The 22,770-nt window shown below is 40.5% G+C and overlaps 1 protein-coding gene across 1 annotated transcript in view; it reads left to right on the top strand.

Moving 5' to 3' along the window:
• The window catches only part of MROH1 (maestro heat like repeat family member 1), an 84,241-nt gene that overhangs the window by 10,066 nt on the left and 51,405 nt on the right, over positions 1-22,770 (top strand). Inside the window, exons 4-9 of the mRNA XM_062515153.1 lie at positions 3,680-3,888; positions 6,258-6,331; positions 13,721-13,840; positions 16,144-16,254; positions 21,145-21,280; positions 21,395-21,435. Of these exons, the coding sequence (XP_062371137.1) occupies positions 3,680-3,888; positions 6,258-6,331; positions 13,721-13,840; positions 16,144-16,254; positions 21,145-21,280; positions 21,395-21,435 (691 nt within the window). The remainder of the gene's footprint in view (positions 1-3,679; positions 3,889-6,257; positions 6,332-13,720; positions 13,841-16,143; positions 16,255-21,144; positions 21,281-21,394; positions 21,436-22,770) is intronic.

Genomic DNA, 22,770 nt, shown 5'->3' with positions numbered 1-22,770 from the left:
CTGGATTTTTCCCACAACTTCCAGGATTTTTCCCACAATTCCCAGGATTTTTCCCCACAACTCCCCGGATTTTTTTCCCACAACTTCCAGGATTTTTACCCACAAATCCCAGGATTTTTCCCAGAATTCCCTGGATTTTTTCCCACAACTCCCCGGATTTTTTTCCCACAATTCCCTGTTTTTCTCCCACAATTCCCTGGATTTCACTCAGAATTCCGTGGATTTTTCCCCCAACTCCCTGGATTTTTTTTCCCACAATTCCCTGGATTTTTTCCCACAATTCCCAGGATTTTTCCCACAACTCCCAGGATTTTTTCCCACAACTCCCAGGATTTTTCCTCACAATTCCCTGGATTTTTTCCCACAACTCCCAGGATTTTTCCCCACAATTCCCCGGATTTTTCCCCACAAATCCCAGGATTTTTTCCCACAGTTCCCTGGATTTTTTCCCACAACTCCCTGGATTTTTCCCCACAATTCCCTGGATTTTTTCCCACAACTCCCTGGATTTTTTCCCACAACTCCCAGGATTTTTCCCCACAATTCCCCGGATTTTTCCCCACAGTTCCCTGGATTTTTTCCCACAATTCCCTGGATTTTTCCCCACAAATCCCAGAATTTTTCCCCACAATTCCCTGGATTTTTCCCCACAATTCCCCGGATTTTTCCCCACAATTCCCAGGATTATTCCCCACAATTCCCTGGATTTTTTCCCACAAATCCCAAAATTTTTCCCCACAATTCCCTGGATTTTTCCCCAGAATTCCCTGGATTTTTTCCCACAACTCCCCGGATTTTTTTCCCACAATTCCCTGTTTTTCTCCCACAATTCCCTGGATTTCACTCAGAATTCCGTGGATTTTTCCCACAACTCCCTGGATTTTTTTTCCCACAACTCCCATGATTTTTTCCCACAATTCCCTGGATTTTCCCCCACAATTCCCTGGATTTTTCCCACAACTCCCTGGATTTTTTTTCCCACAACTCCCAGGATTATTCCCCACAATTCCCTGGATTTTTCCCCACAAATCCCAGAATTTTTCCCCACAATTCCCTGGATTTTTTCCCACAACTCCCAGGATTTTTCCCCACAATTCCCCGGATTTTTCCCCACAAATCCCAGAATTTTTCCCCACAACTCCCCGGATTTTTCCCCACAATTCCCTGGATTTTTCCCCACAATTCCCCGGATTTTCCCCACAATTCCCCGGATTTTTCCCCACAATTCCCAGGATTATTCCCCACAATTCCCTGGATTTTTTCCCACAAATCCCAGAATTTTTCCCCACAATTCCCTGGATTTTTTCCCACAACTCCCTGGATTTTTTCCCACAATTCCCCGAATTTTTCCCCACAATTCCCAGGATTTTTCCCCACAATTCCCTGGATTTTTCCCCACAAATCCCAGAATTTTTCCCCACAATTCCCTGGATTTTTTCCCACAACTCCCCGGATTTTTTTCCCACAATTCCCTGTTTTTCTCCCACAATTCCCTGGATTTCACTCAGAATTCCGTGGATTTTTCCCCCAACTCCCTGGATTTTTTTTCCCACAATTCCCTGGATTTTTTCCCACAATTCCCAGGATTTTTCCCACAACTCCCAGGATTTTTTCCCACAACTCCCAGGATTTTTCCTCACAATTCCCTGGATTTTTTCCCACAACTCCCAGGATTTTTCCCCACAATTCCCCGGATTTTTCCCCACAAATCCCAGGATTTTTCCCCACAATTCCCTGGATTTTTTCCCACAACTCCCTGGATTTTTTCCCACAACTCCCAGGATTTTTCCCCACAATTCCCCGGATTTTTCCCCACAGTTCCCTGGATTTTTTCCCACAATTCCCTGGATTTTTCCCCACAAATCCCAGAATTTTTCCCCACAATTCCCTGGATTTTTTCCCACAACTCCCAGGATTTTTCCCCACAATTCCCCGGATTTTTCCCCACAATTCCCCGGATTTTTCCCCACAATTCCCAGGATTATTCCCCACAATTCCCTGGATTTTTTCCCACAAATCCCAAAATTTTTCCCCACAATTCCCTGGATTTTTTCCCACAAATCCCAAAATTTTTCCCCACAATTCCCTGGATTTTTCCCCAGAATTCCCTGGATTTTTTCCCACAACTCCCCGGATTTTTTTCCCACAATTCCCTGTTTTTCTCCCACAATTCCCTGGATTTCACTCAGAATTCCGTGGATTTTTCCCACAACTCCCTGGATTTTTTTTCCCACAACTCCCAGGATTTTTTCCCAAAATTCCCTGGATTTTCCCCCACAATTCCCTGGATTTTTCCCACAACTCCCTGGATTTTTTTTCCCACAACTCCCAGGATTATTCCCCACAATTCCCTGGATTTTTCCCCACAAATCCCAGAATTTTTCCCCACAATTCCCTGGATTTTTTCCCACAACTCCCAGGATTTTTCCCCACAATTCCCCGGATTTTTCCCCACAAATCCCAGAATTTTTCCCCACAACTCCCCGGATTTTTCCCCAGAATTCCCTGGATTTTTTCCCACAACTCCCTGGATTTTTCCCCACAATTCCCCGGATTTTCCCCCACAATTCCCCGGATTTTTCCCCACAATTCCCAGGATTATTCCCCACAATTCCCTGGATTTTTTCCCACAATTCCCAGGATTTTTCCCCACAATTCCCTGGATTTTTTCCCACAACTCCCTGGATTTTTTCCCACAATTCCCCGGATTTTTCCCCACAATTCCCAGGATTTTTCCCCACAATTCCCTGGATTTTTCCCCACAAATCCCAGAATTTTTCCCCACAATTCCCTGGATTTTTTCCCACAACTCCCAGGATTTTTCCCCACAATTCCCCGGATTTTTCCCCACAAATCCCAGAATTTTTCCCCACAATTCCCAGGATTTTTTCCCACAATTCCCTGGATTTTTCCCCACAATTCTCTGGATTTTTTCCCCACAATTCCCTGGATTTTTCCCCACAATTCCCAGGATTTTTCCCCACAATTCCCTGGATTTTTTCCCACAAATCCCAAAATTTTTCCCCACAATTCCCTGGATTTTTCCCCACAATTCCCTGGATTTTCCCCCACAATTCCCTGGATTTCCCCCCACAATTCCCCGGATTTTTTCCCACAAATCCCAGGATTTTTCCCCACAATTCCCTGGATTTTTTCCCACAATTCTCTGGATTTTTTTCCCACAATTCCCAGGATTTTTTTCCCACAATTCCCTGGATTTTTCCCCACAATTCCCTGGATTTTTCCCCACTATTCCCCGGATTTTTTCCCACAAATCCCAGGATTTTTTCCCACAGTTCCCTGGATTTTTTCCCACAACTCCCTGGATTTTTCCCCACAATTCCCTGGATTTTTTCCCACAACTCCCAGGATTTTTCCCCACAATTCCCCGGATTTTTCCCCACAATTCCCCGGATTTTTCCCCACAATTCCCAGGATTTTCCCCCACAATTCCCCGGATTTTTTCCCACAATTCCCAGGATTTTTCCCCACAATTCCCTGGATTTCACTCAGAATTCTGTGGATTTTTCCCTCAACTCCCTGGATTTTTTTTCCCACAATTCCCTGGATTTTTCCCACAATTCCCAGGATTTTTCCCACAACTTCCAGGATTTTTTCCCACAATTCCCTGGATTTTCCCCCACAATTCCCAGGATTTTCCCCCACAATTCCCTGGATTTTCCCCCACAATTCCCAGGATTTTTCCCACAATTCCCTGGATTTTCCCCCACAATTCCCAGGATTTTTCCCACAATTCCCCGCTCTCCTTCCCAGCCTGCTCATTCCCGGACCGGCTCCTCCCTTTCCTGATCCCGAAATTCGAGAGCGGCTCCGATCGGATCCGGGCGGGGGCGCTGCTGGTCCTGAGGCACCTCCTCAACAGCGCCCGTGAGTCCCGGGAAATTCGGGGAATTTTGGGAATTTTGGGAATTTTTTTAGGATTTTTTTTTTTTTTTTTAGGATTTTTTGGGGATTTTTTGGGGGGATTTTTGGTGGAATTTTTGGGGATTTTTTGACGAATTTTTGATTTTTTTTTTAATTTTTGAGAATTTTTTGGGGGGGTTTATGGAGGGTTTTTCGGAGAATTTTGCTACGGGGATTTTAGGGAATTTTTTGGGAATTTTTTTTGGATTTTTGGGGGATTTTTTTTGGGATTTTGCTATGGGGATTTGGGGAATTTTTGGGGAATTTTCTGGGGGTTTTTTTGGATGTTTTTTGGGGATTTTTTTTTTTGAAGGTTCTTGGAATTTTTTGGAGGGTTTTTTTTGGGATTTTGCTACGGGGATTCGGGGAATTTTTGGGGATTTTTGGGGATTTTTTGGGAGGTGTTTGGAATATTTGGGGGATTTTGGGGGAATTTTTTGGGAATAATTCTGGGGATTTTTTTGGGGATTTTTTGGGTGATTCTTTTGGAAGGTTTTTGGAATATTTTGGGGGATTTTTTGGGGGTTTTTGGGATTTTTTCTTGGGATTATTGGGGATTTTTTGGGGGGATTTTTTGGGGTTTTTTTGGAAGGTTTTTGGAATATTTTGGGGGATTTTTTGGGGGATTTTTTTGGGGATTTTTTGGAAGGTGTTTGGGATATTTTGGGGGATTTTTTGGATTTTGCTACGGGGATTTTGGGGAGTTTTTGGTAATTTTTTGGGAGATCTTTGGGGTTTTTTGAGGGATGGTTTTCGGATGTTGTTATGGGGATTTGGGGAATTTTGGGGGATTTTTGGGGTTTTTGTGGAGGTTTTTGGGGATTTTTTTTTTTTATTTTGCTGTGGGGTTTCTTTGGGTTTTTTTTTTTTTTGAAGCTTTTTGGAATTTTTGGGGGGTTTTTTTTGGGATTTTTTTGGGTGATTTTCTTGGTGGATTTTTGGGTATTTTTGGAGGATTTGCTGCGATTTTTTGAGGATTTTTTTGGGATTTGGTTTTAAATTTTTGGGAATTTTTTGGGAGTTTTTGGAGGGGATTTTTGGGATTTTGCTACGGGGATTTTGAGGAAATTTTGGAAAATTTTGGGGATTTTTGTTTTTTTTTTTTTTAATTTTTGGGGATTTTTTTTTTGAGATCTTTGGGGATTTTTTGGGGCATTTTTATGGCACATTTTGGGGATTTTTGGGAGATTTTTTCGGGGATTTTTATGGGGATTTTTTGGGACATTTTGAGATTTTTTTGGGGGGGATTTTTTTGGGATTTTTTAAAACTTTTTTAATATTTTTTTGGGACATTTTGTGAATTTTTTGGGAATTTTTGGATTTTTGTGGATTTTTGGGGTTTTTTTGGGGGGGATTTTTGGAGGATTTTGCTATGGGGATTACTGGGGATTTTTTGGGATACTTTTAAATTATTTTGGGGATGTTTTGGGGATTTTGGGGGAGTTTTTGGGACGTTTTGGTGATTTTTTGGAGGATTTTTTATTATTTTTTGTGATATTTTGGGGATTTTTTTTTATTTTTTTGGGATTTTTTGGGGGCTTTTTTGTGACTTTTTTGGGATTTATGGGGAATTTTGGGAACTTTTGGGGGTTTTCTTTTTATTTGTGGGAATTTTTTGGGGATGTTTTTGGGAATTTTTGGAAGTTTTTGATTATTTTTAGTGGGAGTTTATTGGGAATTTTTGGGGAATTTGTGGGGATTTCAGGGGACTTTTATGGGGATTTATTTGGGATTTATTTGGCATTTTTTGGAGGGGATTTTATGGGAATTTTTGGGGGCATTTTTTGGGATTTTTTTTTTAATGGGATTTTTTTTTTGGGTAATTTGAGAATTTTTATGGGATTTTTTGGGGGGGGATTTATTGGGATTTTAATTTGATTTCTGGGGCGGGGGTTTATGGGAATTTGTTTTATCTTTTATTTGGAATTTTGGGAGGGGATTTTTTGGGATTTAATGTGATTTTGGGGAGGGAATTTTTTGCTTTTTGTTTTTTTTTTTTTTTGGTGGGAATTTTACGCGGATTTTTATGGGAGATTTTTTTGTGATTTTTAATTTTTGTTTTACAGAAACTTTTTGGGGATATTTTAGGCGTTTGAAATGAGGATTTTTTTGGGGGGGGATTTATTGGGATTTTTAGTGGGGATTTTTTTTTTAGGGAGGGCATTTTTGTGGGAAGTTTGGTTTGGTTTTTTTTTTTTTTTTTAATTTTTAATAGGAATTTTCTGGGGATTTTGGGCTTATTTTTATGGGAATTTTTTTTTTTTTTTTTTTTACTTTATTGGGATTTTTATATGAAATTTTTTGTTTTGTTTTGTTTTGTTTTTTTTCCCCAGCTTCCCAGATGGAAATGAAGAAATCTTTGATCATCTCCTCCCTGAGGCTCCCTCTGCAGGACAGCAGCAACAAAGTAATTTTTATTTACATTTATTTCTCTTTTTTCCCTGCTTTTATCCCCATTTCTCCCAAGTTTTCCCTTTTTTTTTCCTCCCAGTTTTTTCCCATTTTTTTTCCCTTTTTTTTTTTCTTTTTCCCCCCGTTTTCATTTCTTTTTTAATCCTTTTTTCCCTCTTTTTCTACTTCCCCCCCCCCGTTTTTCCTTTTTTCTCCCTTTTTTTCCAATTCTTTCCAATTTTCCTATTTTTTTTTTTAAATTTCTGTCATTTCCCCCTTTTTTCTGATATTTTCTCTCCCATTATTTCCCCATTTTTTCCCCTTTCATTTTCCCAGTTGTTTTTCCTGGTTCTTTCTGGTTTTCTCTCAATTTTTTCCTGGTTTTTTTTTTCCACTTTTCTTCTACTTTTTCCCATTTTCCTGCTTTTATTCCATGTTTTTCCTCTTCCGCCTTTTATTTTGCCTTTTCCCCCTTTTATTCCCATTTTATTCCCATTTTTTCTCGAATTTTCCCCATTTTTTCAGCGTTTCTGTTACTTTTTCACAGTTCTCCAATTTTTTCCCTGTTTTTTCCCCATTTTTCCCCCTATCCCCCCATTTTACTTCCCATTTTACTCCCAGTTCATTCCCCAATTTATCCCCATTTTTTCCAATATCTTCCCCATTTTTCAGCATTTTTAGTTATTTTTTCCATCTGTTTAACCCATTTTATTCCCATCTTTTACACATTTTATTCCCAATTTATCCCCATTTTATCCCCTTTTTATCCCCATTTCATCCCCACTTTATCCCCATTTTACTCCCATTTTATTCCCATTTTATCCCCATTTTTTCTTACATTTTCCCCATTTTTTCACTGTTTTTCGTTATTTTCTCCCCCATTTTTCCTCCTTTTATCCCCACTTTATCCCCACTTTATCCCTACTTTATCCCCATTTTATTTCCATTTTATCCCCATTTTTTCTTTTTTTTTTGCCCATTTTTCACTGTTTTTCGTTATATTTCCCCCAATTTATCCTCCTTTAATCCCCACTTTATCCCCATTTTATCCCCATTTTATCCCCATTTTTTCACTGTTTTTCATTATTTTCTCCCCCATTTTTCCTCCTTTCATCCCCACTTTTTCCCCTTTTCATTCCCAATTTTATCCCCATTTTATCCCCATTTTTTCTTACATTTTCCCCATTTTTTCACCGTTTTTAGTTATTTTTTCTCCATTTTTCCTCCTTTTATCCCCACTTCATCCCCACTATATCCCCATTTTATCCCTACTTTATCCCCATTTTATTCCCCATTTTACCCACATTATCCCCATTTTATTTCCATGTTATCCCCATTTTTTATTTTTTTTTTGCCCATTTTTCACTGTTTTTCGTTATATTTCCCCCTATTTTTCCTCCTTTTATCCCCACTTTATCCCCATTTCATTCCCAATTTTATCCCCATTTCATCCCCATTTTATCCCCATTTTATCCCCACTTTATCCCCATTTTATCCCCACTTTATCCCCACTTTATCCCCATTTTATCCCCACTTTATCCCCATTTTATCCCCACTTTATCCCCACTTTATCCCCATTTTATCCCCACTCTATCCCCACTTTATCCCCATTTCATCCCCACTTTATCCCCACTTTATCCCCACTTTATCCCCACTTTATCCCCATTTCATCCCCACTTTATCCCCATTTTATCCCCATTTTATCCCCATTTTATCCCCATTTCATCCCCACTTTATCCCCACTTTATTCCCATTTTATCCCCATTTCCCCCCCATTTCCCCCCGTATCTCCCCCATTTCCTCACCCATTTTACCCATTTTTTCCCCCATTTCCCCCCCCCATTTTCCCCATTTTTTGGCTCCCTTTTCCCAATTTCCCCGTTTCTCTGCCCGTTTTCCCCCTGCAGGTGAAGCGAGCCCTGGTTCAGCTCATCTCAGCCCTGCCCCATTTCCCCCCACTTCCCCCAAATCTTTCTCTGTGGTTTTTTCCCCTTTTATCCCCATTTTTCTTTTTTTTTTTAATTCCCATTTCCCTCCTTGTCTTCCCATTTTTTCCACTATTTTCCCTCTTTTGTTCCTCATTTTTCTTCCCATTTCTCCCCCATTTTCTTCCCATTTCCCCCCCATTTTATCCCCATTTTTTCTTGAATTTTCCCCATTTTTTCACTGTTTTTCATGATTTTCTCCCCCATTTTTCCTCCTTTTATCCCCACTTTTTCCCCACTTTATCCCCATTTTATCCCCACTTTATCCCCGTTTTATTCCCCATTTTACCCACTTTATCCCCATTTTATTTCCATTTTATCCCCATTTTTTCTTATTTTTTGCCCATTTTTCACCGTTTTTCGTTATATTTCCCCCAATTTTTCCTCCTTTTATCCCCACTTTATCCCCATTTCATTCCCAATTTTATCCCCATTTCATTCCCAATTTTATCCCCATTTCATCCCCATTTTATCCCCACTTTATTTCCATTTTATCCCCACTTTATCCCCACTTTATCCCCATTTTATCCCCACTTTATCCCCTTTTTATCCCCATTTCATCCCCACTTTATCCCCATTTTACTCCCATTTTATTCCCATTTTATCCCCATTTTTTCTTACATTTTCCCCATTTTTTCACAGTTTTTCGTTATTTTTTCACCATTTTTCCACCTTTTATCCCCATTTTATCCCCACTTTATCCCCATTTTATTCCCCATTTTACCCACATTATCCCCATTTTATTTCCATTTTATTTCCATTTTATCCCCATTTTTTCTTTTTTTTTTGCCCATTTTTCACCGTTTTTCGTTATATTTCCCCCAGTTTTTCCTCCTTTTATCCCCACTTTATCCCCATTTCATTCCCAATTTTATCCCCATTTCATCCCCACTTTATCCCCATTTTATCCCCATTTTATCCCCACTTTATCCCCATTTTATCCCCATTTTATCCCCATTTTATCCCCACTTTATCCCCATTTTATCCCCACTTTATCCCCATTTTATCCCCATTTTATCCCCATTTCTCCCCCATTTCCCCCCGTATCTCCCCCATTTCCCCCCCCATTTTCCCCATTTTTTCCCCCATTTTCCCCCCCCATTTTCCCCATTTTTTGGCTCCCTTTTCCCAATTTCCCCGTTTCTCTGCCCGTTTTCCCCCTGCAGGTGAAGCGAGCCCTGGTTCAGCTCATCTCAGCCCTGCCCCATTTCCCCCCACTTCCCCCAAATCTTTCTCTGTGGTTTTTTTCCCCTTTTATCCCCATTTTTCTTTTTTTTTTTATTCCCATTTCCCTCCTTTTCTTCCCATTTTTTCCACTATTTTCCCTCTTTTGTTCCTCATTTTTTTTCCCATTTCCCCCCCATTTTATCCCCATTTTTTCTTGTATTTTCCCCATTTTTTCACCGTTTTTCATTATTTTCTCCCCCATTTTTCCTCCTTTTATCCCCACTTTATCCCCACTTTATCCCCATTTTATCCCCACTTTATCCCCATTTCATCCCCACTTTATCCCCGTATTATCCCCACTTTATCCCTATTTTATTTCAATTTTATCCCCATTTTTTCTTATTTTTTGCCCATTTTTCACCGTTTTTCGTTATATTTCCCCCTATTTTTTCTCCTTTTATCCCCACTTTATCCCCATTTTATCCCCATTTTATCCCCACTTTATCCCCACTTTATCCCCACTTTATCCCCACTTTATCCCCATTTTATCCCCACTTTATCCCCACTTTATCCCCATTTTATCCCCACTTTATCCCCACTTTATCCCCACTTTATCCCCATTTTATCCCCATTTTATCCCCACTTTATCCCCACTTTATCCCCACTTTATCCCCATTTAATCCCCATTTCCCCCCCATTTCCCCCCGTATCTCCCCCATTTCCTCACCCATTTTCCCCATTTTTCCCCCATTTTTCCCCCCCCATTTTCCCCATTTTTTGGCTCCCTTTTCCCAATTTCCCCGTTTCTCTGCCCGTTTTCCCCCTGCAGGTGAAGCGAGCCCTGGTTCAGCTCATCTCAGCCCTGCCCCATTTCCCCCCACTTCCCCCAAATCTTTCTCTGTGGTTTTTTCCCCTTTTATCCGCATTTTTCTTTTTTTTTTATTCCCATTTCCCTCCTTTTCTTCCCATTTTTTCCACTATTTTCCCTCTTTTGTTCCTCATTTTTCTTCCCATTTCCCCCCCATTTTATCCCCATTTTTTCTTGTATTTTCCCCATTGTTTCACTGTTTTTCATGATTTTCTCCCCCATTTTTCCTCCTTTTATCCCCACTTTATTCCCACTTTATCCCTACTTTTTCCCCATTTTATTCCCCATTTTACCCACTTTATCCCCATTTTATTTCCACTTTATCCCCATTTTATTTCCATTTTATCCCCATTTTTTCTTTTTTTTTGCCCATTTTTCACTGTTTTTTGTTATATTTCCCCCAATTTTTCCTCCTTTTATCCCCACTTTATCCCCATTTTATCCCCACTTTATCCCCATTTTATTTCCATTTTATCCCCATTTTTTCTTATTTTGTTGCCCATTTTTCACCGTTTTTCGTTATATTTCCCCCAATTTTTCCTCCTTTTATCCCCATTTTATCCCCACTTTTTCCCCATTTTATTCCCATTTTATTCCCATTTTATTCCCATTTTATCCCCATTTTATCCCCATTTTATCCCCATTTTTTCACTGTTTTTCATGATTTTCTCCCCAATTTTTCCTCCTTTTATCCCCACTTTTTCCCCTTTTCATTCCCAATTTTATCCCCATTTTATCCCCACTTTATCCCCATTTTATCCCCATTTTTTCTTAAATTTTCCCCATTTTTTCACCGTTTTTCGTTATTTTTTCTCCATTTTTCCTCCTTTTATCCCCACTTTATCCCCACTATATCCCCATTTTATCCCTACTTTATCCCCATTTTATTCCCCATTTTACCCACATTATCCCCATTTTATTTCCATTTTATCCCCATTTTTTATTTTTTTTTTGCCCATTTTTCACCGTTTTTCGTTATATTTCCCCCAATTTTTCCTCCTTTTATCCCCACTTTATCCCCATTTCATTCCCAATTTTATCCCCATTTCATCCCCATTTTATCCCCATTTTATCCCCATTTTATCCCCACTTTATCCCCACTTTATCCCCACTTTATCCCCATTTCATTCCCAATTTTATCCCCATTTCATCCCCATTTTATCCCCATTTTATCCCCACTTTATCCCCACTTTATCCCCACTTTATCCCCATTTTATCCCCACTTTATCCCCACTTTATCCCCATTTTATCCCTATTTCATCCCCATTTTATCCCCATTTTATCCCCATTTCCCCCCCATTTCCCCCCGTATCTCCCCCATTTTCTCTCCCATTTTCCCCATTTTTTCCCCCATTTTTCCCCCCCCATTTTCCCCATTTTTTGGCTCCCTTTTCCCAATTTCCCCGTTTCTCTGCCCGTTTTCCCCCTGCAGGTGAAGCGAGCCCTGGTTCAGCTCATCTCAGCCCTGCCCCATTTCCCCCCACTTCCCCCAAATCTTTCTCTGTGGTTTTTTCCCCTTTTATCCCCATTTTTCTTTTTTTTTTATTCCCATTTCCCTCCTTTTCTTCTCATTTTTTCCACTTTTTTCCCTCTTTTGTTCCTCATTTTTCTTACCATTTCCCCCCCATTTTATCCCCATTTTTTCTTGTATTTTCCCCATTGTTTCACTGTTTTTCATGATTTTCTCCCCCATTTTTCCTCCTTTTATCCCCACTTTTTCCCCTTTTCATTCCCAATTTTATCCCCATTTTATCCCCACTTTATCCCCATTTTTTCTTACATTTTCCCCATTTTTTCACCGTTTTTAGTTATTTTCTCCCCCATTTTTCCTCCTTTCATTCCCACTTTATCCCCATTTCATCCCCACTCTATCCCCATTTCATCCCCACTCTATCCCCACTTTATCCCCACTTTATCCCCATTTTATCCCCACTTTATCCCCATTTTATCCCCACTTTATCCCCATTTTATTCCCCATTTACCCACTTTTCCCCAATTTAATTTCCATTTTATCCCCATTTTTTCTTATTTTTGGCCGATTTTTTAACCGTTTTTCGTTATATTTCCCCCAGTTTTTCCTCCTTTTATCCCCACTTTATCCCCATTTCATTCCCAATTTTATCCCCATTTTATCCCCCTTTTATCCCCATTTTATCCCCACTTTATCCCCATTTCATCCCCATTTTATCCCCATTTTATCCCCATTTCATCCCCACTTTATCCCCATTTTATCCCCACTTTATCCCCACTTTATCCCCATTTTATCCCCACTTTATCCCCACTTTATCCCCATTTTATCCCCATTTTATCCCCACTTTATCCCCATTTTATCCCCATTTTATCCCCATTTTATCCCCATTTCCCCCCCATTTCCCCCCGTATCTCCCCCATTTCCCCCCCCATTTTACCCATTTTTTCCCCCATTTTCCCCCCCCATTTTCCCCATTTTTTGGCTCCCTTTTCCCAATTTCCCCGTTTCTCTGCCCGTTTTCCCCCTGCAGGTGAAGCGAGCCCTGGTTCAGCTCATCTCAGCCCTGCCCCATTTCCCCCCACTTCCCCCAAATCTTTCTCTGTGGTTTTTTCCCCTTTTATCCCCATTTTTCTCTTTTTTTTTATTCCCATTTCCCTCCTTTTCTTCCCATTTTTTCCACTATTTTCCCTCTTTTGTTCCTCATTTTTCTTCCCATTTCCCCCCATTTTATCCCCATTTTTTCTTGTATTTTCCCCATTTTTTCACTGTTTTTCATGATTTTCTCCCCCATTTTTCCTCCTTTTATCCCCACTTTTTCCCCTTTTCATTCCCAATTTTATCCCCATTTTATCCCCACTTTATCCCCATTTTATCCCCATTTTTTCTTACATTTTCCCCATTTTTTCACCGTTTTTAGTTATTTTTTTCTCCATTTTTCCTCCTTTTATCCCCACTTCATCCCCACTATATCCCCATTTTATCCCCACTTTATCCCCATATTATTCCCCATTTTACCCACATTATCCCCATTTTATTTCCATTTTATCCCCATTTTTTCTTGTATTTTCCCCATTTTTTCACCGATTTTCATGATTTTCTCCCCCAATTTTTCCTCCTTTCATTCCCACTTTATCCCCATTTCATCCCCATTTTATCCCCACTTTATCCCCACTTTATCCCCATTTTATCCCCATTTTATCCCCACTTTATCCCCACTTTATCCCCATTTTATCCCCATTTCATCCCCACTTTATCCCCACTTTATCCCCATTTCCCCCCCATTTCCCCCCGTATCTCCCCCATTTCCTCACCCATTTTCCCCATTTTTTCACCCATTTCCCCCCCCCCATTTTCCCCATTTTTTGGCTCCCTTTTCCCAATTTCCCCGTTTCTCTGCCCGTTTTCCCCCTGCAGGTGAAGCGAGCCCTGGTTCAGCTCATCTCAGCCCTGGCCCATCACGGTCACCTGGAGCAGCCGGGGGCCGAAGCTCTCCTGGAATTCCTGCTCCGCCAATGCTCCCTGCCCCAGCACCACGTGAGAATTCCCAATTTCTCCTTCTTTTTACCCCTTTAGCCCAAATTTCCACCCCTCCCCTTTTCCTGTTCCCTTTCCCTCCTTTTCCTCCCAATTTCCCAACTTTTTCCTCCTTTTTTCCCATTTTCCCCTCTTTTATTCTGCTTTTTTTCTGCTTTTTTTCGCTCTTTTCCCCCACTTTTTTTCCTCCTTTCCCCCCATTCTCCCCCCGTTTTTTCCCCATTTTTTTCACCTTTTTCTCCCCCTTTTCCCCTTTTCTCCAATCCCAAAATTTTCCCATTTTCCCCTCATTCTTCCTTCTTTTTTTCCTCCTTTTTTCTTCTTTTTTTCCCCATTTTCCCCCTTTTCCCAATTCCCTTCCCCACCCTTTCCCCATTTTTTCCTGCTCCTTTTCCCTCCTTTTCCTCCCAATTTCCCAACTTTTTCCTCCTTTTCCCCCCATTTTCCCCTCTTTTTTTTCTGATTTTTTCCCACTTTTTTCACCCATTCCCCCCTTTTTTCCTCATTTTTTTCACCTTTTTCTCCCCTTTTTTCCCGTTTTGCAAGCCCAAAAATTTCCCATTTTCCCCTCATTCTTCCTCCTTTTTTTCCTCCTTTTTTCCTCCATTTTCCCCCATTTTTCCCCATTTTTTCCTCATTTTTTCCCCATTTTTCCCCATTTTCCCCTTTTCCCAATTCCCTTCCCCACCCTTTTCCCCTTTTTTCCCCCCATTTTTTCCTGTTCCTTTTCCCTCCTTTTCATCCCAATTTCCCAACTTTTTCCTCTTTTTTACCCCATTTTTCCCTCATTTTTTCCTCCTTTTTTTCCTTTATATTTTCTCCTTTTCCCTCCTTTTTTCCTCCATTTTTTCCTTTTTTATTTTCGCCTTTTTCTTCATTTTTTCCTCCTTTTTTCCTTTTTATTTTCTCCTTTTTCCTCATTTTTTCCTCCATTTTTTCCTTTTTATTTTCACTTTTTCCTCATTTTTTCCTGCTTTTTTTTCCTTTTTTATTTTCTCCTTTTTCCTCATTTTTTCCTCCTTTTTTCCTTTTTATTTTCTCTTTTTTCCTCATCTTTTTCTCATTTTTTTCCTCCATTATTTCCTTTTTATTTTCGCCTTTTTCCTCATTTTTTCCTCCATTTTTTCCTTTTTATTTTCACTTTTTCCTCATTTTTTCCTGCTTTTTTTTCCTTTTTTATTTTCGCCTTTTTCTTCATTTTTTGCCTCCTTTTTTCCTTTTTATTTTCTCCTTTTCCCTCATTTTTTCCTCCATTTTTTCCTTTTTATTTTCTCCTTTTCCCTCATTTTTTCCTCCATTTTTTCCTTTTTATTTTCACTTTTTCCTCATTTTTTCCTGCTTTTTTTCCTTTTTTATTTTCGCCTTTTTCTTCATTTTTTGCCTCCTTTTTTCCTTTTTATTTTCTCCTTTTTCCTCATTTTTTTCCTACTTTTCCTTTCCTTTTTATTTTCTCCTTTTCCTCATTCTTTCCTCCATTTTTTCCTTTTTTATTTTCTCCTTTTTCCTCATTTTTTCCTCCTTTTTTCCTTTTCATTTTTTCCTTTTCCCTCATTTTTTCCTCCTTTTTTCCTTTTTATTTTCTCTTTTTTCCTCATTCTTTCCTCCATTTTTTCCTTTTTATTTTCGCCTTTTTCTTCATTTTTTCCTCCTTTTTTCCTTTTCATTTTCTCCTTTTCCCTCATTTTTTCCTCCTTTTTTCCTTTTTATTTTCTCTTTTTTCCTAATTTTTTCCTCCTTTTTTCCTTTTTATTTTCTCCTTTTCCCTCATTTTTCCCTCCATTTTTTCCTTTTTATTTTCTCCTTTTTCCTCAATTTTTTCCTCCATTTTTCCCTTTTTATTTTCTCCTTTCCCTGATTTTTTCCTCCTTTTTTCCTTTTTATTTTCTCCTTTTTCCTCATTTTTTCGTCCTTTTTTCCTTTTTATTTTCTCCTTTCCCTCATTTTTTCCTCCATTTTTCCCTTTTCATTTTCTCCTTTTCCCCCATTTTTTTCCTCCTTTCTTTCCTCCTTTCCCCCCTCCCCTTTTCCTATTCTTTCCCCTTTTTTTAATCCCGATTTTCCCATTCCTTCCCTATTTTTCCCACTCCTTTTCCTCCTCCTTTTCCCACTTTTTTCCCCCCCTTTTCCTTCTTTTTTTCCTCCTTATCCCACCCTCATCCCGAGTCCTGGGAACAACCCCCAAAACCCACTTGAATTTTTTTTATATTGACAATTTTTAATTAATTTCTCCCACTTTTATTTTTTGGTTGTTATTGGTTTTTTTTGTGGTTTATTTATTTATTTTTTTTTTTTTTTAATCCCAGACCTCCGGAATTCCAGAGGAAAATTCCGAGGATCCCACGGACGAGAGCGTGCGGAGCATCAGCGTCAGCACCCTGCTCCTGCTGAGCACCACGGTGCACAGGATGGGCCCTGTGGGTATTCCCAAAAAAAAAAAAAAAATCCATCCCATAATTCCCAAAATCCCCCATCCCGAGGGATTTCAATCCCCAAAATTCCCAAATTTCTGGGATTCCATCCCCAAATTCCCCATCCCGAGGGATTTCCTGCTCCTGCTGAGCACCACGGTGCACAGGATGGGCCCTGTGGGTATTCCCAAAAAAAAAAAAAAAATCCATCCCATAATTCCCAAAATCCCCCATCCCGAGGGATTTCAATCCCCAAAATTCCCAAATTTCTGGGATTCCATCCCCAAATTCCCCATCCCGAGGGATTTCCTGCTCCTGCTGAGCACCACGGTGCACAGGATGGGCCCTGTGGGTATTCCCAAAAAAAAAAAAAAAATCCATCCCATAATTCCCAAAATCCCCCATCCCGAGGGATTTCAATCCCCAAAATTCCCAAATTTCTGGGATTCCATCCCCAAATTCCCCATCCCGAGGGATTTCCTGCTCCTGCTGAGCACCACGGTGCACAGGATGGGCCCTGTGGGTATTCCCAAAAAAAAAAAAAAAATCCATCCCATAATTCCCAAAATCCCCCATCCCGAGGGATTTCAATCCCCAAAATTCCCAAATTTCTGGGATTCCATCCCCAAATTCCCCATCCCGAGGGATTTCCTGCTCCTGCTGAGCACCACGGTGCACAGGATGGGCCCTGTGGGTATTCCCAAAAAAAAAAAAAAAATCCATCCCATAATTCCCAAAATCCCCCATCCCGAGGGATTTCAATCCCCAAAATTCCCAAATTTCTGGGATTCCATCCCCAAATTCCCCATCCCGAGGGATTTCCTGCTCCTGCTGAGCACCACGGTGCACAGGATGGGCCCTGTGGGTATTCCCAAAAAAAAAAAAATCCATCCCATAATTCCCAAAATCCCCCATCCCGAGGGATTTCAATCCCCAAAATTCCCAAATTTTTGGGATTCCATCCCAAGGGATTTCAATCCCCAAAATTCCCACATTTCTGGGATTTCAGACCCAAAATTCCCAAACCTGAGGGATTTCAATCCCAAAATTTCCAATTTTTTAGGGAATCCTATCCCAAAATTCCCGATCCCGAGGGATTTCAATCCCCAAATTCCCAGTTTTTTAGGGATTACAATCCCAAAATTCCCAATTTTCTGGGATTTCAATCCCACAATTCCCAATCCTGAGGGATTTCAATCCCAAAAGTCCCAATTTTTAGGGATTTCAGTCCCAAAATTCCCGATCCTGAGAGATTTCAGTCCCAAAATTCCCAATTTTTTAGGGATTTCAATCCCAAAATTCCCAGTTTTTTAGGGATTTCAATCCCCAAAATTCCCAAATTTCTGGGATTCCATCCCCAAATTCCCCATCCCGAGGGATTTCCTGCTCCTGCTGAGCACCACGGTGCACAGGATGGGCCCTGTGGGTATTCCCAAAAAAAAAAAAAAAATCCATCCCATAATTCCCAAAATCCCCCATCCCGAGGGATTTCAATCCCCAAAATTCCCAAATTTCTGGGATTCCATCCCCAAATTCCCCATCCCGAGGGATTTCCTGCTCCTGCTGAGCACCACGGTGCACAGGATGGGCCCTGTGGGTATTCCCAAAAAAAAAAAAAAATCCATCCCATAATTCCCAAAATCCCCCATCCCGAGGGATTTCAATCCCCAAAATTCCCAAATTTCTGGGATTCCATCCCAAGGGATTTCAATCCCCAAAATTCCCACATTTCTGGGATTTCAGACCCAAAATTCCCAAACCTGAGGGATTTCAATCCCAAAATTTCCAATTTTTTAGGGAATCCTATCCCAAAATTCCCGATCCCGAGGGATTTCAATCCCCAAATTCCCAGTTTTTTAGGGATTACAATCCCAAAATTCCCAATTTTCTGGGATTTCAATCCCACAATTCCCAATCCTGAGGGATTTCAATCCCAAAAGTCCCAATTTTTAGGGATTTCAGTCCCAAAATTCCCGATCCTGAGAGATTTCAGTCCCAAAATTCCCAATTTTTTAGGGATTTCAATCCCAAAATTCCCAGTTTTTTAGGGATTTCAATCCCCAAAATTCCCAAATTTCTGGGATTCCATCCCCAAATTCCCCATCCCGAGGGATTTCCTGCTCCTGCTGAGCACCACGGTGCACAGGATGGGCCCTGTGGGTATTCCCAAAAAAAAAAAAAAAATCCATCCCATAATTCCCAAAATCCCCCATCCCGAGGGATTTCAATCCCCAAAATTCCCAAATTTCTGGGATTCCATCCCCAAATTCCCCATCCCGAGGGATTTCCTGCTCCTGCTGAGCACCACGGTGCACAGGATGGGCCCTGTGGGTATTCCCAAAAAAAAAAATCCATCCCATAATTCCCAAAATCCCCCATCCCGAGGGATTTCAATCCCCAAAATTCCCAAATTTCTGGGATTCCATCCCAAGGGATTTCAATCCCCAAAATTCCCACATTTCTGGGATTTCAGACCCAAAATTCCCAAACCTGAGGGATTTCAATCCCAAAATTTCCAATTTTTTAGGGAATCCTATCCCAAAATTCCCGATCCCGAGGGATTTCAATCCCCAAATTCCCAGTTTTTTAGGGATTACAATCCCAAAATTCCCAATTTTCTGGGATTTCAATCCCACAATTCCCAATCCTGAGGGATTTCAATCCCAAAAGTCCCAATTTTTAGGGATTTCAGTCCCAAAATTCCCGATCCTGAGAGATTTCAGTCCCAAAATTCCCAATTTTTTAGGGATTTCAATCCCAAAATTCCCAGTTTTTTAGGGATTTCAATCCCCAAAATTCCCAAATTTCTGGGATTCCATCCCCAAATTCCCCATCCCGAGGGATTTCAATCCCCAAAATTCCCAAATTTCTGGGATTCCATCCCCAAATTCCCCATCCCGAGGGATTTCAATCCCCAAAATTCCCAAATTTTAGGGTTTTCAATCCCAAAATTCCCAGTTTTTAGGGATTCCTATCCCAAAATTCCCGATCCGGAGGGATTTCAATCCCCAAATTCCCAGTTTTTTAGGGATTACAATCCCAAATTTCCCAATTTTCTGGGATTTCAATCCCACAATTCCCAATCCTGAGGGATTTCAATCCCCAAAATTCCCGATTTTCTGGGATTCCATTCCCAAATTCCCCATCCCGAGGGATTTCAATCCCCAAAATTCCCAAATTTCTGGGATTCCATCCCCAAATTCCCCATCCCGAGGGATTTCAATCCCCAAAATTCCCAATTTTCTGGGATTTCAGTCCCCAAATTCCCCATCCCGAGGGATTTCAATCCCCAAAATTCCCAAATTTTAGGGTTTTCAATCCCAAAATTCCCAGTTTTTAGGGATTTCAGTCCCAAAATTCCCAAACCTGATGGATTTAATCCCAAAATTCCCAATTTTTAGGGATTTCAGTACCCAAATTCCCAATTTTTTTAGGGATTCCCATCCCAAAATTCCCACCTATTCAGTATTTCAGTCCCAAAATTCCCAATTTGTAGAGAATTCGTCCTAAAATTCTCAAAAAATTCCCAAAATTTCCAATCCTGAGGGATTTAAATCCCAAAATTTCCAATTTTCTGGGATTTCAGTCCCAAAATTCTTAAACCTGAGGGATTTCAATCCCAAAATTCCCAATTTTTTAGGGATTCCTATCCCAAAATTCCCATTTTTTTAGAGATTTCATCCCCAAATTCTCAATTTGTAAAAAATTCGTCCTGAAATTCACAAAAAATTCCCAAAATTCCCGATCCTGAGGGATTTCAGTCCCAAATTTTCCAGTTTTTAGGGATTTCATCCCCAAATTCCCAATTTTTTAGGGATTTCATCCCAAAATTCACAAAAAATTCCCAAATTTGTGGGGATTTCGGATTCGGGATTTGGCAGTCGGGATTTGGGATTTGAGTTTTAGGATTCAGGATTCGGGATTCGGGATATGGGAATCGGGATTTGGGGTTTTGGGATTTGGGATGATTTGGGATTTGGGATTTGTGGTTTGGGATTTGGGATTTTTGGTTTGGGATTCGGGATGATTTGGGATGATTTGGGATTTGGGATTTCCAATTCTGGATTTGGGATTCGGGATTCGGGATTTGGGATTTGGGATTTTTGGTTTGGGATTCGGGATTTGGGATGATTTGGGATTCGGAATTTGCAATTCTGGATGTGGGATTTGGGATTCGGGATTTGGGATTTTGAATTTGGGATTCGGGATTTGGGATTTTGGGTTCTGGATTCAGGATTTGGGATTTGGGTTTCAGGATTTGTGGTTTGGGATTTGGGATTTTTGGTTTGGGATTCGGGATTTGGGATTCGGGATTTGGGATGATTTGGGATGATTTGGGATTTGGGATTTCGAATTTGGGATTCGGAATTCGGGATTCGGGATTTGGGATTTTGGGTTCTGGATTTGGGATTCGGAATTTGGGATTTGGGATTCGGGATTTGGGATTTGGGATTTGGGATTTGGGATTTGGGATTTTTGGTTTGGGATTCGGGATTTGTGATGATTTGGGATTCGGAATTTCCAATTCTGGATTTGGGATTTGGCATTTGGGATTCGGGATTTGGGATTTCGAATTTGGGATTCGGAATTCGGGATTCGGGATTTGGGATTTTGGGTTCTGGATTCGGGATTCGGAATTTGGGATTTGGGATTTGTGGTTTGGGATTCAGGATTTGGGATTCGGGATTTGGGATTTGGGATTCGGGATTCAGAATTTGGGATTTGGGATTTGGGATTCGGGATTTGGGATTCAGACCAGAGCGACAGAAAACAGGGAATAACTTCCCACGGAATATCGGAATTTTGGGATGGAATTCCAGGAAGATTCCTTGCTGCTCCGGGAAATCGGAGAATTCCGAGCTCAGTTTTTCCCGGGAATTCCCGTTTTTCCCGCAGGTTCTGTGGCCGTTCCTGCTGGAATTCCTGATCCCGGCCCAGTTCAGCCCGGCCTTGACCCCGCTCTGCCAGAGCCTGACGTTCCTGGCCGGAAAAATCCAGGAAGAGCGGCCGGAAAACGGCTCCGAGCGCCGCGGTAAATCCCAAAAAATTCCTCGGGAATTCGGGGTCGGGAATTTCCCAGGAACGGATTTTTTTTTTTTCTTTTTTTTTTTTTTTTTTATTTTTTCCCGGTTTATTCTTTTCCCAGGAAATTTTCCTTCTCCTCAAGCCTTGACCGCCAGGCTCTTGGTGAGTTTGGGGATTCTGGGAATTTTTTTGGGAATTTTTTTTGGGGAATTTTTTTGGGAATTTTTTGTTTATTTTTTTGGGGAATTTTTTTGGGAATTTTTTGATTTTTTTGGGAATTTTGGGGAGGTTTTGGGGATTTTTTGGGGAATATTTTTTAATTTTTTTTTTTTTTTTGGGGGGAATTTTAGGGGAATATTTTGGGGATTTTGGGGGAATTTTGGAGAGGTTTCTGGGGAATTTTTGGGGATTTTTTTTTGGGATTCTTTGGGAATTTTTGGGGGATTTTTTGGGGGGGGTATTTGGGGAATTTTTGGGGAATTTTTTGGGAATTTTTGGGGGATTCTTTGGGAATTTTTGGGGAGTTGTCGGGGTTTTTTTAATTTTTTTGGGTCTTTTTTGGGGGATTTTTTGGGGGAGTTTTTTGGAATTGTTGGGGCAAATTTTGGGAATTTTTTTTTATTTTTTGGGAGATTCTTTGGGAATTTTGAGGGATTTTTTGGGGGAATTTTTCGGGATTCTTTGGGGAATTTTTCGAGGTTTTTTTTTTTGTTTTTTTTTTTTTTTAATTTGTTGTAATTTTTGGGGGGAATTTTTTAGGAATTGTTTTGGGATGGGGGTGGGAAATTTTGGGAATTCCCGAGGAATTGTTGTCCCATGGGAGGGGGGGGAAAAGTGGGAAAATCTCCCTGGGGGGCTCTGGATGATCCCAAAGTTCCCTTCCCAGAATTCCCGGATTTTAGCATTCCATGATTTCATCATTCCCAGAATTCCAGAATTCCATCATTTCAGCATTCCCAGATTTTAGGATTCCCGGATTTTAGCATTCCATGATTTCATCATTCCCAGAATTCCAGAATTCCATCATTTCAGCATTCCCAGATTTTAGGATTCCCAGATTTTAGCATTCCATGATTTCAGCATTCCCAGAGTTCCAGAATTCCATCATTTCAACATTCCCAGATTTTCAGATTCCCAGATTTTAGCATTCCATGATTTCAGCATTCCCAGAATTCCCTTATTTCATTTCCCTTATTTCAAGAATTCCATGATGTCGGAATTCCCAGATTTCCTCATTCCCAGAATCCCACCATTCCCAGGTTTTATCATTCCATGATTTCAGCATTCCCAGAATTCCCAGAATTCCAGAATTTAAAAATTCCAGAATTCCAGCATTCCCAGATTTTACCACACCATGATTTCAGCGTTCCATCATTTCAGCATTCCCAGATTGCGTCATTCCCAGAATTCCAGAATTCTCAGGTTTCACCACTCCATGATTTCAGCCTTCCCAGAATTCCCAGATTTCAGCATTCCCAGAATTCCCAGGTTTCACCA

This window comes from Cinclus cinclus, chromosome 1 (assembly GCF_963662255.1).
Source record: "Cinclus cinclus chromosome 1, bCinCin1.1, whole genome shotgun sequence".
NCBI lineage: Eukaryota > Metazoa > Chordata > Aves > Passeriformes > Cinclidae > Cinclus > Cinclus cinclus.
Note: the sequence above shows the minus strand (reverse complement) of the source record. Positions and strands in the feature narration are given on the sequence as shown.